Raw genomic sequence first — 16510 nt, forward strand, 5'->3', positions numbered from 1 at the left:
AAAGGAGGATTGGAGGAATCAGAGGGGTCAGGGGCACAATAAGAACATGCCTCCCTGCCCCCTGCCAGAATCAACTGTCCAGGATTCATGGGAGCTTGCAGAGATCAGGGATCCTGTAGGAGTTTGTCCTAGGTCTTCTGTATATAAATTATGGCTATGAGGCATAGATACGAAGAAGATAGGTAACAAGAAGGTTCCAAGGGAGGATGTATAAATATAACTTGGAAGGAGAGACAGAATAGACAGAGGTGCTGGTCAAAGAGAACGAACACAGTAGGAGAAGGAACACAGAGATCAGATCTGGGCACAGTAGGTTTGAGAGGACAGAAGGGCTATAGAAAAAAAAAAAAGAAACTGAGGTTGGTGGTATCTCTGTGACAATCTGGAGAACTAAGTCATGGTAGGCTCCTGGGAAGATATGCAAAGGACTCAAGCAGAGAATCCTAGTAGCAGAAGCTATATAGACTGAATAGGACACCCTCTAACTAGACTAGTCTCGTAGTAGAGGGAGGAAACACAAACTCACCCACAAAAACTTCAACCCCCAAATTGACTCTGCCTACAAGATGTGCAGGGATAAGTTTAGAGCAGATAGAGCAGACAGAGCAGAGATTGAGGGAATGCCCAACCAATGTCTGGCCCAGCCCAATACCCACCCTATCAGATAGTGTAAAACCCTGACACTATGAACAACATATTCTGCTAAACTTGCAGAAAGGAACCTATCAGTAGTCCTCTGAGAGACTTCCCAACAGAGCCTCAAAAAAAGATGCTGAGACTCACAGCCAAAAATTAGCCATTGTGTAGAGAGTCTTGTGGAAAAGAGGGAGGAAAGAGAAGGTGCTCCTGAAGGTGACAGGAGCACGACAAGAAGATTGACAGAGACAACTAACCAGGGCCCAGAGGAGCTTCCTGAGACTGAAGCATCAATCAAGGAGCAGGTGCTAACAGAACCTAGGCCCTCTACAAAGATGTAGATATGGGCAACTTAGGCCTCATGTGGGTCCTCTAGTAAGAGAAGTGGGCACTATATAGGACACGGACTCACTTACCAGATTTTTGATCACTTCCCCTGATGGGACTGCCTTGACAGACCAAAGGGGAAGAGGAGATGCTCAGTCCTGATTCAACTTGATGAGCTAGGGTGGATGGCAATGCGAGCTTCCTTTTTTTTTTTTTTGAGGAATAGTAGAAGGCAGAGGGGGGAAGGTAGAACTGGAAGAGGAGGAAGGATGTGGCTACAACCAGGTTATAAAGTAAATAAAAAATAAATAAAAGAAAAGAAGACATTAAACAAGAAATAATTATGTCTGAGTAGCTTGGTGTTCTTGTGGGATTCCTAACAGTGGGAGTAGGGACTGTCTCTGACCCTTTTGCTTGCTTTGAGACCATTTTCCTCTTTCTGGTTGCATCATCCAGCCTTAATACAAAGGAAGGTGTCTACTCTAACTGTAACTTGTTATGCTGTGTTTAGTTGATGTCCCTGGGAGGCCTTCTCTTTTCTGAAGGTGGGTAGTAGGAGGTGAATCTGAGGAAGAAGGAAGGTGGGGGAAACTGGGGAAAGAAGACGGAGGGGAACTGCAATCAACCTGTAATATATGAGGGAAAAATAAAAAAAGAAAGAAAAAGACTAGCTTTCTGTCTTCAACTCTGTCACTTGTAGATAAATCACACCTGTACCTCATAGGCCAGATATGCAAAATAATGCAAATTACAATACTAACTGCACATGTAAATACTAACAACAATCATAAGTCTACATTAACAGTAGCTAAGTCTTTATACCTTGAAAGCTACAAACTAGAACTTTTTCCTACTCTTTTCTTTTTTTTTCCTACTCTTTTCTTAATCATGAATGCTTAACTATTCAGTAGACATTTTAAAATATAAAAAGATGGAAATTATATCACCTTCTTTAATAGCCATTTATTTAATCTTATTGATACATATAACACTTCTTCAGTGTGATGTTTTCTAATTTATTTCAAAGTTTTTCTGTCTTTTAATATACTTAAGAAATAATAAATAGCATCATTATCACTACCAATAATGTATGCCAGTTACTAACTTTGCATCACGTAACCTATTTTTATACCATTTTAATTGGATTTATTATCTCTTCCTTTGATTTTCTGAAGTCTGTTCATCTCTTTTGAATTCTGGTAAGTCCAGGTATTCTATAATAAGAATCTGACTTATATTTTTTTAAAAAAGTATGTCATCCAGTTATTTCTAAATAGTTACATTATTCATTATATAGTATTATAATTATAATTAATATATTACAGTAATATAATATTTAGCTTATAGTTTGTTTCCTAATTATATACTGACATCCCTCTAACATGTTAATTTTATAATACCTAAAATGAACAGCTTTGACTTGCAAAATTATAATTATGGTAAATTTTAGAAAGACTTCTGAAAATAAAGAGATATTATATTACATAAAATATTCATATTTTAAAAGAGTTTATAGTTAAATACAGGTCAATAATAAGTTAGACTGCTATCATAGTTTGAGAGTAGTTTAACTATTATGTTAATCTAAATATAAGTTCTATTCACAGTAAAATCCTCAAACACTACTAGTCTGAACGGTCAGGGAATGAACTACAAGAATTTAAAATTATAAAATGAGCTCCTGTTATAGCTCTATTTTAGAGCGTTGATTTGAATTCTAAATTTAAAAGTCTATTATTACTTACTGGTCTCTTCTGCAATGTGGAGCTAAGTCAATTAGAAATTCTGGTAGGTATATGAAACCAGCAGCCTTGGTGTCCTAGGAAAGAATAAAAAAATGTAAGCAAAAGATTTAAGAGCAAAAGCTACAACTCAAAATGGAGAACTAAGAAGCCAGTTCACCAGTGTTGTAACAAACATTTTTCTAGACTGCTTATTAAAAAATGCAGTTTGCTTAGCACGCACTTGAAATAGCTTTCTGCAAAGCCAATGGACCATGCATTTATTAAACCAGCGATGGTAACAACAGACTCTTAAATTAATGATTATACAGAATTATTTCAAAATATGCAAATAGCCCTCACTATCATTAAGGCATTCAAAGTAGACAAAAATATATCATTGAAGTCCAGCAAAGTGATCAGCGATAGCAGCACTTAACATGTAACTAAATCTTTAGTTGTTTCATATAAAATGATGATTACAGGTATCAATCAATTTTAAACTTCATTGCTTTTAAAACATCTAAGGATAAAATTGTTTAGCATATGAACATCACAGAGCATATTTTGATACACAGTATTTTATTCCTTGTGTCCTTTATATCATATAAGCAACTCATCAAATTTGTAAGATAGTGTCATGAATTGACACAAGGTTGAACATCTCCCAACATATTTATAGAACTTACTAAGTTCTGGTCACCATAAATCTGCCCATGTTTACCAAGTCACTATTTTTATGAATCACAATTTCTTCCAGCATAAAAAGGAAATCTGATTATTGCTAGGTTGTAATATTTGTGATTCATGAGGGAAAAGATACTTTAGAACTATTAAAGGTATGAGAAAATATAAGCCTAGTAATCTTGAAATTAAAAATAAAAATCTATACATTTAGTAATAATCTGATAAAAGGTTATCTAGAAAAACACTCAGAAAAGTGGAACCATTGAAAAGATTCCATAATATTGGCTCATCATATTTATTAAATTAATTGTAAGAATGTTTTTTAAATGAAAATAAACATAGTGGATAGAATTTACTATCTCTTTACCTAGAGCTGGTTCCTAAAGAACTGAAACTTAAACATCTTGAAAAATAGGCCAATCTTGAAAAAGTGAAAAGGAATAATGGTATGATGAAAATAAGGAAATGTCAAGTAAAATAAAGTCTAAAAGTGTTTGTTGGACTTAGCAACGTAAAATAATTTTCAGGGTTACCGTCTGAAAATTCTCCAGACGGTAACCCTGAAAATTATTTTACGTTGGGGGTGGATGGGACAAGGGGTTAGAGAACACTTGAAGTGAGTTAATGAAAACAGAAAGCATAAAGAATAGTATCAAGGAGCCTGGCTGTACATGTCAGGATGATAAAGTAAAGGCTCGAGCATTAGTAAAAGCTTTCGTTTCCCCTCCTTACTGGGATAACTTGCAGAGCATCTTATACTCAGTACATCCAAAACAAAACTCATGACCATGTTGGTTCAGTACTGTAAAATGATATTTGTTGGGCTTTATATCCAGTGAAATACACCTCATTCATTACTTTTATCTAAATGAAAGAATTCTAGCACTTAAAAAAAGTTTAGGGGTCTTTTCTGAGACTGATTCTCCAACTAAGGACCATGCATGGATACAACCTAGAACCTTAGATCAGGTGTAGCCTATGGCAGCTCAGCATCCAAATGGGTTTCCCTAGTAAGGGGAGCAGGGACTGTCTCTGAGATGAACTCAGTAGCTGGTTCTTTGACCTCCCCCCTGCCCCTGCAAGGGAGGAGCAGCCTTGCTAGGCCACAGAGGAGGACATTGCAGCCAGTCCCGAAAAGATCTGATAAACTAGGGTCAGATGGAAGGGGAGGAGGACCTCCCCTATCAGTGGACATAGAGAGGGGCAGGGAAATGAAGGAGGGTGGGATTGGGAGGGAATGAGAGAGGGGGCTACAGCTGAGATACAAGGTGAATAAAATGTAATTAATGTAAAAAAATAAAAATTTAATTTAAAAAAGTGTGTCTTTCCAGCCAGATCACACAGACCTAGATCTTTGGATGTGATTCCTTGCCAGAATATCCATGTTGCTGGATTAAAATTCCTTTACATCCCAGATGTTGAAATTTAAATAGGCTATTTTGGCATAACAGTAATTTAAAAATCATTTCCCAGGAAGTAGACATTTATATTTAATTTCCAATTTAAGAGTTAAAATGGACATTGTTTGCCATATACCCTTCCATACGCAGAGCATATACTATGACAAATAATATTTTGGCCTTACAAAGTGCCTATGTTGAGATAATCATCTTTAGTCAAGCATTGTTGTCAGGAGAATACAGAGAAAGAATTGCCAAACTATGTTGAAACCCTGAATAATTGCATTATAATTGTGTTAAAATAAAGACCTTTAATTTTTCCTTTATATTTTTCAAGAAGTCATCTATTTTTCACTTAATAAAATATGTATTAATATTGTTGATTATATGTGAAAAATAACCTGCATATTTGTCCCACAATAATGCAGACTATATGTAATATAACTATAACCCACTGATAGTTTTGTTTATTAGGGTGTATAGTCTTGGCAGTTTACTGAGGAAGAAATGAACTGAGCTTATGATGAAATACCAAAAAGCTTACTTCCTACTTTCAAGTACAAGAATACTTTTCAAAACATTGAACGAATTAGAAAGAGGTTTCACTTGAAGATTTATATAGGATATCCCGAAAAAATCATTTCCCCAGAAGGCAGACAGATACATTTAACTTTCATTGCAACAATTAAAATGGACATTATCTGCCATATTAATAACACAGTTACAACTCTACTATCAATTGAAGTGGTGTTTGCCTTATGGTCTGAACACCTTCTTGCCTGTATAGAAAATAGTTTATTTTCCCAGTCTTCTGCCCAGTTTCTCTCTTGATCTTATCCAAATGACCAAGAAACACTGCCCTCTTTCACTATTTGGCTTGGATTGTTAAGCTTAGAACTTCTGAAGAAGATTCTTTACATTATGCCAATAAATAGATGGTGGTAATATCTATGCTATGGCACTGTCCTCAATAAGTAGATACTAAGTGGTATTTCTTATACACACAGATTAACATGCTTTGAAACCATATTTTTTGGTATTTCTATTTTTGTCCTCCATAACAAATTATTTCCTCAACCCTTATCATTTAATAGGTATCCAAGGTTTCTTTATAATTTTTTCTTAGTTTTATTTTATTTGATGTGTATGAGTGTTTTGCCTGAATGTATGTATGTGCTTCACTTGCATGTCTGGTGCCCATGGACCTCAGAGGAAGGTATAAGATCCCTTGGAACTGTAGTTATTGATGTAACCATGTGGTGTAAGGCACCATGTGGGTGCTGTGAACAGAACCCAGGTCCTCTGCAAGAAAGCAAGTGAGAACAAAAGACAAAACTTTGCTTAAGTCTGCAGTCAACTTGCATTCCAGGATCATGAGACCTTCACAAGACTAAGCACTCCCCAATCCCTGAACCTGCCATAAGGATAGTTATCAGTAAGTATAAGGTACATCCTAGAGCAGAAGGAATTATCACCCAAGAACCACATTTATTCCTCAAATGATGTCAATGTTAAGGGCTTCTTCAGAATACCTTGCAATATCAGAACTGAATCACACCTATACCAGGACTGCTTAATTATGTAGAACTCTGGTCCCCTGACCCAATTCTTTCTCTACTTTAACCCAAAGTAATATCAGTAAACCAAAAACAGATTTAGGATTACAGGAACTATCTATTCCTGTTTCCAATAAGACCATAATGAATTAATCTCCTTTCTCTATTTTCACCATTTCTTTAAATTTTTATATCACATCTAATCAATTAATTGACTACCCAGTTTATTCTTGCCTAGGCCTTTGGACCTAAAGTTCTGGGCCTCTTCTCTGTTGAGATTAAAAAAATAAATAAATTAACATTAAGTGGTTTATGGTCAGCCAAATATACAGTGTAATTTACTTTAAAGGGACTGTGTTTGTTTTAATTAATTTTAAAAACACATTTGTTACAAGACACTTAGACCCACAAATCTTTTGTCTATTTTCCCCGTACTTTAAAAGAAATTGTGAGTTCAGTGTCCAAGTGGGTTACATAGTAATGAGAAGAGGGACTGCCTCTGACATAATCTGATTGGCCTGCTCTTTGATCACCTCCCCCTGAGTGGGGAGCAGCCTTACCAGGCCACAGAAGAGGACAATGCAGCCACTTTTGATGAGAACTGATAGACTAAGATCAGAAAGAAGGAGAGGAGAACCTCCCCTATCAGTGGACTTGGGGAGGGGCATGCATGCAGAAAGGGGAGAGAGGGTGGGATTGGGAGGGGAGGAGGGAGGCGCTTATGGGGGATACAAAATGAATAAAGTGTAATTAATAAAAAATTAAAAAAAGAAATAAAATAAAATGATTCAGTAGAATTTAAGTAATGTAAAGTTATGTAGAATTGGATTCAATGTTGACTGCTTCCTTGAATGATTTTTTAATAGCTTGCTCTAGTATTTTGAATCAAAATATCACCCAATATTTAGGAAATAAAAATACAGAAAACTTTTAAAAAAAAGAAATTAGGAAACTAAAGTTGGTTTAAAAACCAACTTTGTTACAATTTGGCCAAACTACAAAATGGGAAGAGGGTTAATTTCTTCATATATTTTTTTTATACAATAGTGCTACAATTTTAAAGGAAAAAAAATGAAGCAAATGCAAGGAAATCATAGGATAACTTCACTGAGATAACTTGTTTAGAACTCTGGTAGATTTCTTCCTATGAGGCCAGCACTTCCTCTCGCTTGTATGGGGTCTCTAGCCTTGCCTTCCAATAACATGGGAATCCTGGTGAATTTTTAATGTTCATTTTCAATAACATATTACTCAAAAATATTCTCAGGACTCTTCTGTTATGATACTAACTCACCCTCCTGGCTAGCTTTAGGTAAACTTGACACAGCTAGTGTCATCAAAAGTAGGGAGCCTCAATTGAGAAAGTGAGATCAGGTTGTATGCAAGCCTATTGAGAAGTTTCTTAATTAATGATCAGTGGAGGAGGACCCAGCCCATTGTGCATGGTACTGTCCCTGGGCTGATGGTCCTGGGATCTATAAGAAAGCTGGCTGAGTAAGTCATGGGAAACAAACCAGTAAATAGTGTTCCACAGCCTCTACATCAGCTCCTTCTTCCATATTCTTGTCCTGTTTCAGTTACTATTCTGACTCCCTTCAGTGATGAACAGTTATCTGGAAGTGTAAGCCAAATAAATCCTTTCCTCCTCAACTTGCTTTTGTTCATGGTGTTCTACCACAGCAATAGAAATCCTAATTAAGACAAGTTAGTGCCAGGAGTAGTGGGGTATTTCTGGGACAGGCTTGACCATGCTGCTTGTTGGTAGAATGTGAACTTTGTATTAGGAAAGCAGTTGAATACTGTGAGCAAGGCTTCATGGAGCATAATAGTAGCATAGAAGGTAGTGGTGCAGAAAACAATGCAGAATATGAGAGTGGCTCTGAGGGTGATTTGAACTATGTGGGTCTGGTTTAAGAGGTTTCAAAAAAAATTAGTAAGTGTCCTAGAGACCATTCTTGTGGTATTTTGCCAAAGAGTGTGGATGCTTTCTGCCATTGTCCAATAAACCTGCCTGAGGTTAAACTGAAGAATTTTGGATTAATGGCACTGGCAAAGGAGATTTTTTTTTTAAGGCATTCTAGTTAGTATTGACTATAATTTGGTATTAGTGGTTACACTTATACAGATCTATAATGAAAAGGAGCAAGCTGAACAAGGCAAAATACAAAATACACTGTTGGAGGAAAAAGGAACATCAGGAAGTGTAATGCAGCTAAGCCCAGAGCTCAAGGTTGAAGTAAAGCCTGATACTAAATGGAAAAAAAGAGAGTGGGGACCTCAGGACAATAACACATGAGGTAAGCTTCTAATCTGCCATCAGTCAATCAATCAGTAACTCACTCATTCACTCACTCACTCACTCTCTCACTCACTCACTCAATAAAAGAGAAGCTTAAGCAGTGAAGGAAACTATAGAAAACAGAAAGCTGGTAAAAATGTATTTAAAGAAAGTTGCCAAGTTCCAGCCACATCAGGCAGAAGAACTTAGCAGCTTCAGCCAAATTTAAAATCAAAGATACGGAAAAGGGGTAGTAGAATCTTTCTCTGTGGCTAAGGAAAGTTGCTGAGGCCAGGGATATGTCAGGGGTGTTCCTGCATAGAGGCCCAGACAGGCCATTGTGTGAAGCTCTAAGTAAAGCCTAGGTTTCACTGGAGATTTCACTCCAAAATGTTGGAGATGCCAGATGTTAAGGAAAGCTGAAAAGAGGATGTGGAACCAGCCCAAGAGAGAGAAGTGTGTTGCAAATAGCAAAGCTGAAAGGAGTTGGAGATCTGAAAGGCACTTTGACATCCCTCATGGAGATTCAGAGTGTGAAGTTTTCCCTACTAGTTTTTTGTTTTGCTTTGGTCCAGTATTTTCTCACTATGTCCTCTTTCCTCCTTTTTGGAATGCTAATGTATATTGCATGCCATTGTATGTTAGAAGTATTTGATCTGCATTTTTATTTTGATTTTACAGGGATTAGACTTAAGAAATTGCCATGACTTTCATAAGAGATTTTGAACTTTGAATATTTAGACAGTGTTAAGAGTGTTATAGATTAAGGGGACTTTTAAACTTGGACTTAATGTTTTTTTGTTTGTTTGTTTGTTTGTTTTTTGCATCATGATATGGATATAAGCCTCAATGCCAGGGAGTAGAATGTGATAGTTCGAATAAGAATGGCCTCTATAGGCTCATATATCTGAGTGCTTGATGTTCAAGGAATGCCACTACTTGAGGGGGATTAGGAGGTGTGGCCTTGTTAGAATAGGTGAAGTCATAATAGAGGAAGTGTGTCACTGAGGGTGAAATTTTGGTTTTCAAAGGCTCAAGCCAGCTGAGTATCCTATTTTCCTGCTGCCTGTGGATTCATATGTAGAACTATCAGCTACTTTTCTAGCACCATGTCTCCCTTCATGTCACTATATTCCCTGCCAAGATGACCATGAACTAAAACTCTGAAACTTGTAAGTCAGCCCCAACTGAATGCTTTCCTTTATATGTATTGCCTTGGTCCTGGTGTCTCTTCACAAAAATAAAAGCCCTAAGACATTCAACCACCAAAACAGAATTATGGATGCAGATTTAAATACATATTTCAGTTTAATAGTAAACTGAAAGTGTTTAATGCTTTCTACTCTTTCGTTACAAAACGTTGTAAATTATTTGTGAGATTTTTTTTGCCTTTATTATATATTTATATATTTGTGGTGCTGGATAGTCATTCTAGGGCTTAGCATATGCTGTAATTATAAATTATATCCACAATTTTTGGAAATTTTCTTGAAAGAGGTTAAAATGAAAGCAGATATAATGGTATAAGTTGGCTAATTGGAAAAACACTGGGGAAAATAATAAGATGACAAAAATAACAAATCCAAAAATTAAAGTTTTCTGCATTTACAACTTAAGTATTAAAATATTTTATTATTGTTGAAATTTTTCTCTATCGCTTTTGAAACATTAAAATACTAATGAATTATTCCTTTTAAAATTATTTTTATTAATTAGTTTATTCACTTTGTATCCCAATTGTAGCCCCTCCCTCCTCTCCTCCTTGCTGACACCTGATAGGCTAGGGTCAAACAGAAGGGGAGGAGGACCCTCTCCTATCAGTGGACTAGGGGAGGGGCATAGGGAGAGAAGAGGGAGGGAGACACAGCCAGGGTACATTGAATAATTTGTAATAAGTGATAATAATAAAAAGATTTTTAAAAGCTATAAATAAATTTGTCAAATGATTGCTATTCAGTTATTATCAGGAATCCTAGAAACAGACTGAGTTTTGCTTAATGTTATTTTAGGTACACAATAACAATTACATTAATTTAGAAATGTATAAATTTTACATTTCACAGATAGAATTTTCTTAAATGAAAGTAACAGATAAATCAGATTCCTCTGAATTTATCATTATTTCAAATGCAGCTTTTAATTTTTTATTAATTTCCTTTTATGCTTTTTTTCTGATAACCTCAATTCATGGTTCTATTTTCACATTTAAAATGCTTGCTTTTAATAATGTTTAATCAATGCTAATTACTTTGGTTTGCCTTTCAAGGAAATGCATTTGTAACTGGCAATGGAATACGCTAAACACATATACACATTCTGTATATAACATTATATGAATATGTGCTAATCATACCAGATCTTTTCCTGAGATGACAGTTTGGATGGTGCAAGAACAATTCATTAGCTCTGTTGGTCCCTTTGTGTTGTTCCTGTCCCCTCCAGGTCTTTCTATCTTGCTCTTCTTCCATAAGGTTTCCTACACTCTGCCCAAAGTTTGTCTATGAGTCTCAGTACCTCCTTCAATACCCTGGTGGGTAAAATCTTTCAGAGTCCCCTTGTGGAAGGCTACTGTCATGTTCCTTGTCTTCTCCCACTTTTGATGTCTATCTTGTTTGCCTTTCTGAAGGAGGTTGCAACTTCGTCCCTAGGGTCCTCCTTGTTGTTTAGCTTCTTTAAGGCTATAGATTTTTAGTATGTTTATCCTATATTATATGGCTAATGTCCACTTATATGTGAGTATATACCATGTGTGTCTTTCTGCTCATGGGTTACTTCACTCAGTTTCCAACTATTCGCCTACAAATTTCATGATTTCCTTGTTTTTAATTGCTGAGTAGTATTCCACCATGTAAATGTAGCACAATTTCTTTATCTGTTCTTCAGTTGAGGGACATCTAGGTTGTTTCCAGCTTCTAGCTATTATGATAAAGCTGCTATGAACATAGCTGAGCAAACATCCTTGTTGTATGGTTTAGCATCTTTTGGATATATGCCCAGGGGTGGTATAGCTGGATCTTGAAGTAGCACTATTCCTAATTGTCTGAGAAAGCACCAGATTGATTTCCAAATTGGTGGTACTAGGTTACATTCCCACTAGCAATGGAGGAGGGTTTCCCTTTCTCCACAACCTCTTCAGCATGCATCATCCCTCGAGTTTTTGATCTTAGCCATTCTGATGTGTGTGAGGCAGACTCTCAGGGTCATTTTGATTTGCATTTCTTCGATGACTAAGGACACTGAGCATTTCTTAAAATGTTTCTCTGCCATTCAATCCTTTGTTGAGAATTCTTTGTTTAGCTCTGTATCCCATTTTTAATTGGATTACTTGGTAAGTTGCTGTTTATCTTCTTGAGTTCTTTAAAAACCTGTTCCCAGGGGGCCTGCAGAGACTGATACTCCAACCAATGACCATGAATGAAGAGGACCTTTTGCTCAGAGGAAGCCCAGAGGCTGCTCAGTTTCTAAGTGGGTTCCCTAGTAAGGGGGGCAGGGGCTGTCTCTGACATGAACTCAGTGGCCTGTTCATTGATCACCTCCCACTTGGGGGTTTCAGCCTTGCCAGTTCACAGAGGAAGATGATGCAGCCCGACCTGATGAGACTTGATAGGCTAGGCTCAGATAGAAGGAGAGGTGGTCCTCCCCAACAGTGGACAATGAAGGGGCTTAGGGAGACAAGAGGGAGGATGAATGGGAATGGGAAGAGATGAGGGAGGGGGCTACAGCCAGGATACAAAATGACTAAATTGCAATTAATTAATTAGTTTAAAAAAGAATAATTCATGTAAGGGAAAGAGGACCTCCCTTATCAGTGGAGTGGGGGAGGGGCATGAGTGGAGAAAAGGGAGGAAGGAGCAATAACCCTATGCCTTTGAAGAAGAAAAACAAAACTTCAGGAAATATGCCTTATAATTAACATGCTGTATTAGTTATTTTTTTGTTGTAGTGATAAAATACTATGATCAATACAAGCTAAGAAAGATTTCTTTGCCTTAAAGTTTCAGGTATAGAGATCCTCATGTCAGAAAAGACACAAACAGTAAGGTGGTAAGAACAGGTGGATATAGAGATCACATTACAACCTACTCACAAGAAACAGAAAGAGAACAGTAAGTGGGCCCAGGATATAAAAGCCTCAAAATTCATCCTGTCATATGTTTCTTCTAGTAATGCTCTGAAAGGTTCCATAACCTCCTCCAAACAGTACCACCAACTGTGAACTAAGAATTTAAATATATGAGCCACCATACATGCTTATGTAGAGTCAAACAAGAATCAGGCTCCAATTAGAGGAAACAGACATGGTGGAATCATACATACCAGAATTTCATCCTGGTTTTCCTTACTGTGTAGATTTAAATAAGAAATTGATAGTTTCCACCCCAAACAGATTTTAAATGCCTGTTATAATAGTATTAATTTTAAGTAATAGTTAATTTAAATTAGTTGGTAAGAGAAAAAGAGAAATGTTTTCATGCTTTGTCTCCGTTTCAGATAGAACTTCCTGGCTTTTCAGTAAAATATATTAAAATTCAGTTTTCTATTTTTTGTTGGGCCTGATAAGGCCTGCTGCACCTACCTGAGCCTGGCTCGAGTTTGGAGACCTGACTTTAGCTTCTGATTTAAGAGGCACCACTTCCAGGCAAAAGTGACTCAGCATATCCGCCTTAAAATCAACCCTGCCTGGCAACTGTTACGTGGAGTTTTGTCGCTGACCCACCTCTCCTTGCACTACTTCACATTGCCCTCTACATTATCTTACCTCACTTCCTTAATCCTGCCCCTTGACTCAAACCTATAAAAGGGGCTGCTTAATTTAATAAACTGAGTTCCTGCTTCTACAGATCTCCTAGCTTAGTGTTTTATTCCCTGTGGCATCTGGGGAAGTTCAGGCTGTCAACACTCACCATCCCACTCAGCCACGGAGGGCATCCAGTTTGACTGGCCACCCTCCTCTCAGCGCCATCTGCCAGATATCGACCTGGTATATTTTGTTTCAAAATATTTTTCTAGGCAAATGGGACAGATACAGGAAGAAGGAGAAAACAGGCAAAAGGACAGGAGGCTACCACGGAGGGCCTCTGAAAGACTACCCAGCAAGCTAGCAAAGCAGATGCTGAAACTCATAGACAAACTTTGGGCAGAGTACAGGGAATCTTATGAAAGAAGGGGAAGATAGGTAAACCTAAAGCGGACAGGAGCTCTACAAGGAGAGCAAAAGAACTAAGAAATATGGGCCCAGCGGTATTTTCTGAGACTGATACTCCAAGGACCATGTATGGAGACAACCTAGAACTCCTGCACAGATGTAGCCTATGGCAGCTCAGTGTCCAAGTGGTTTCCCTATTAATGGGAACACTGGACTGTCTCTGACATGAACTCTGTGGCTGGCTCTTTGATCACATCCCCCTGAGGGGGAAGCAGCCTTACCAGGCCCCAGAGGAAGGCAATGCAGCCCGTCTGGATGAGACCTGATAGGCTAGGGTCAGAGGGAAGAGGAGGACCACTCCTATCAGTGGACTTGGGGAGGGGTATGGGAGGAGATGAGGGAGGGAGGGAGGGTGAGTGAGATTGGGAGCAGATGAGGAAGGTGGCTACAATGGGGATACAAAGTAAATAAACTAATTTATAAAAATTAATTAAAATATTTTTCTAAGCTCAGAATTTTGTTAAAATGGCTAAATATTTAGATCTACTTGTAAATGATGGCTTTTGCACAGTCAATTTTTGCTGTGTTCATGTTCTTCAAACTTTTGATTTGGTGGCTAAATAAATAACCTTAAAACTGTCAGATTCATCAAAAAATGACTACATCTTTCCGTTGCTTTAGGCAAAAACACAGCTATTAATTTTTCTAAAACTGATTTGTCACTTTTTGTAACATTAATTATTTCCTTGTAAAAGAAGTACTGGGTATCCTATATATACATATATGTCTAAAATTCTCAAACAATTAAAGTATACGGAAGAGTCAAAAGATTAAAAAATTGAATGCTATGACTAAAAGCTGAGAGACATGTGAAAACAATTAACCTCATGAGTCACCTATACTAAAAAAAAAAAAAAAACATTAAATGCTATTTTAAGATGCTTTAAAGCATATAATTAATAAGTCAAACTATCCATAGAACACAACCATGTTTGTAGCAGCTTTATTTGTAATAGCCAGGACCTGGAAACAACCCAAATGTCCCTCAATGGAGGAATGGATACAGAAATTTTGGTACTTTTACACAATGGAATACTACTCAGCAATTGAAAACAAGGAAATCATTAAATGTGCAGGCAAATGGTGGGACCTAGAAAAGATCATCCTGAGTGAGGTATTCCAAAAGTAGAAAGACACACAGAGTATATATTCACTTTTATAGACCTATAAGATAAGATAAACATACTGAAATCTATACACCTAAAGAAGATAAACAAGAAAGAGGACCCGGGGGTAAGATGATCAATCCTCACTTAGCAAGACTAATGGAATGTGCATTGGATGTAGGAGAAAACAAGTAACAGACAGGAGCCTACTGCAGAGGGCCTCTGAAAGACTCTACCTAGCAGTGTATCAAAGCAGATACTAAGACTCATAACCAAACCTTGGGCAGAGTGCAGAGAATCATAAGAAAGAAGGGGGAGTCAATATGATCTGGAGAGGACAGGAGCTCCACAAAGACCAAATATATCTGGGCACAGGGGTCTTTTATGAAACTGTTTCTCCAACCAAGGACCATGTATGGATGTAACCTAGAACCCCTGCTCAGTTGTAGCCCATGGTAGCTCAGTATCCAAGTGGGTACCCTAATAAGGGGAACAGGGACTATTTCTGATATGAACTCAATGGCAGGCTCTTTATCTCCCCCTCCCCCAGGGAGATACAGCTCTGCTAGGCCTCAGAGGAGGACTTTGCAGCCAGTCCTGAAGATATCTGATAAACCAGGGTCAGATGAAAGGGGAGGAGGTCCCCCCTATCAGTGAACTTGGAAAGGGGCAGGGAGTAGATGAGGGAGGGAGTGTGTGATTGGGAGGGAATAAAGGAGCAGGATACAGCTGGGATACAAAGTTAACAAACTATAACTAATATTAAAAAAATAATAAAAGAAGATTTTATAGGCGAGCACTAAAATCAAGTCAGTTCACCAATCAGAAAAAGATATAACAGCAAAGAATCTCATCAGCCTGAATTAAAAAAAAAAAAAAACCCTCTGTCATGTATGTAGTTCTCATACATCCCCATGATACTGCACTTTAAGATATAAACACCTGAACTCACATTTCTCATTTCACACATAGCCAGTTTTTCATGTATTTATTCATTTATTTTTGAGGAAACATCTACAGGAATTTCAGAGAAGCTGGTGACTCATACCAACTATATTGATAACTGATTATTCCAATATCTGAACTCAAAACCCCTCTGCAAACATTTCTACTGACTCCTTTTATTTTATAACATTTTAAAACTCCATTTATATATAGATATTAAAAATTATCTGAACTAATTTATACTTTTCCTTGTTATATTTTTCCAAGTGGTAAAAATAATGTTAAGCTTGGTTTTAGTAAAAGTAAAAATGAGGATGAATATACTATGTTTTAATAATAACTACTTTGGGGGGAATGACTTTTTATCCTGACCTTTTAATTTCTTTGCACCATATAGTTGTTTAAAAAGGTTTAAAATTTTCACTGCCTTCATAAAATATCTTTCTTTTTATTCACTACAATTTGGATAAAATATTCAATTTTTAAATTAACAAAGTATTAAAAAATACTTATTTTAAGTATTCCAAAAGAAAGTTCATTTTGAGTGTACCTCTCCTTTAAATCCAAACCCTAGAGGGCAAAGCCAATGAAATTTTAGACTGCAAAATAGTAAAAAAAAATAATAATATTCACTGGGTCTAACTGATT

General features: G+C 37.0%; 1 protein-coding gene across 1 annotated transcript in view; it reads right to left on the minus strand.

Annotated features, from left to right (window-relative positions):
- The window catches only part of LOC110543889 (uncharacterized), a 288801-nt gene that overhangs the window by 102752 nt on the left and 169539 nt on the right, over positions 1–16510 (minus strand). Inside the window, 2 exon segments of the mRNA XM_060375459.1 lie at positions 2709–2782; positions 2929–2995. Of these exon segments, the coding sequence (XP_060231442.1) occupies positions 2709–2782; positions 2929–2995 (141 nt within the window).

The sequence above is a fragment of the Meriones unguiculatus genome, chromosome X (assembly GCF_030254825.1).
Source record: "Meriones unguiculatus strain TT.TT164.6M chromosome X, Bangor_MerUng_6.1, whole genome shotgun sequence".
NCBI lineage: Eukaryota > Metazoa > Chordata > Mammalia > Rodentia > Muridae > Meriones > Meriones unguiculatus.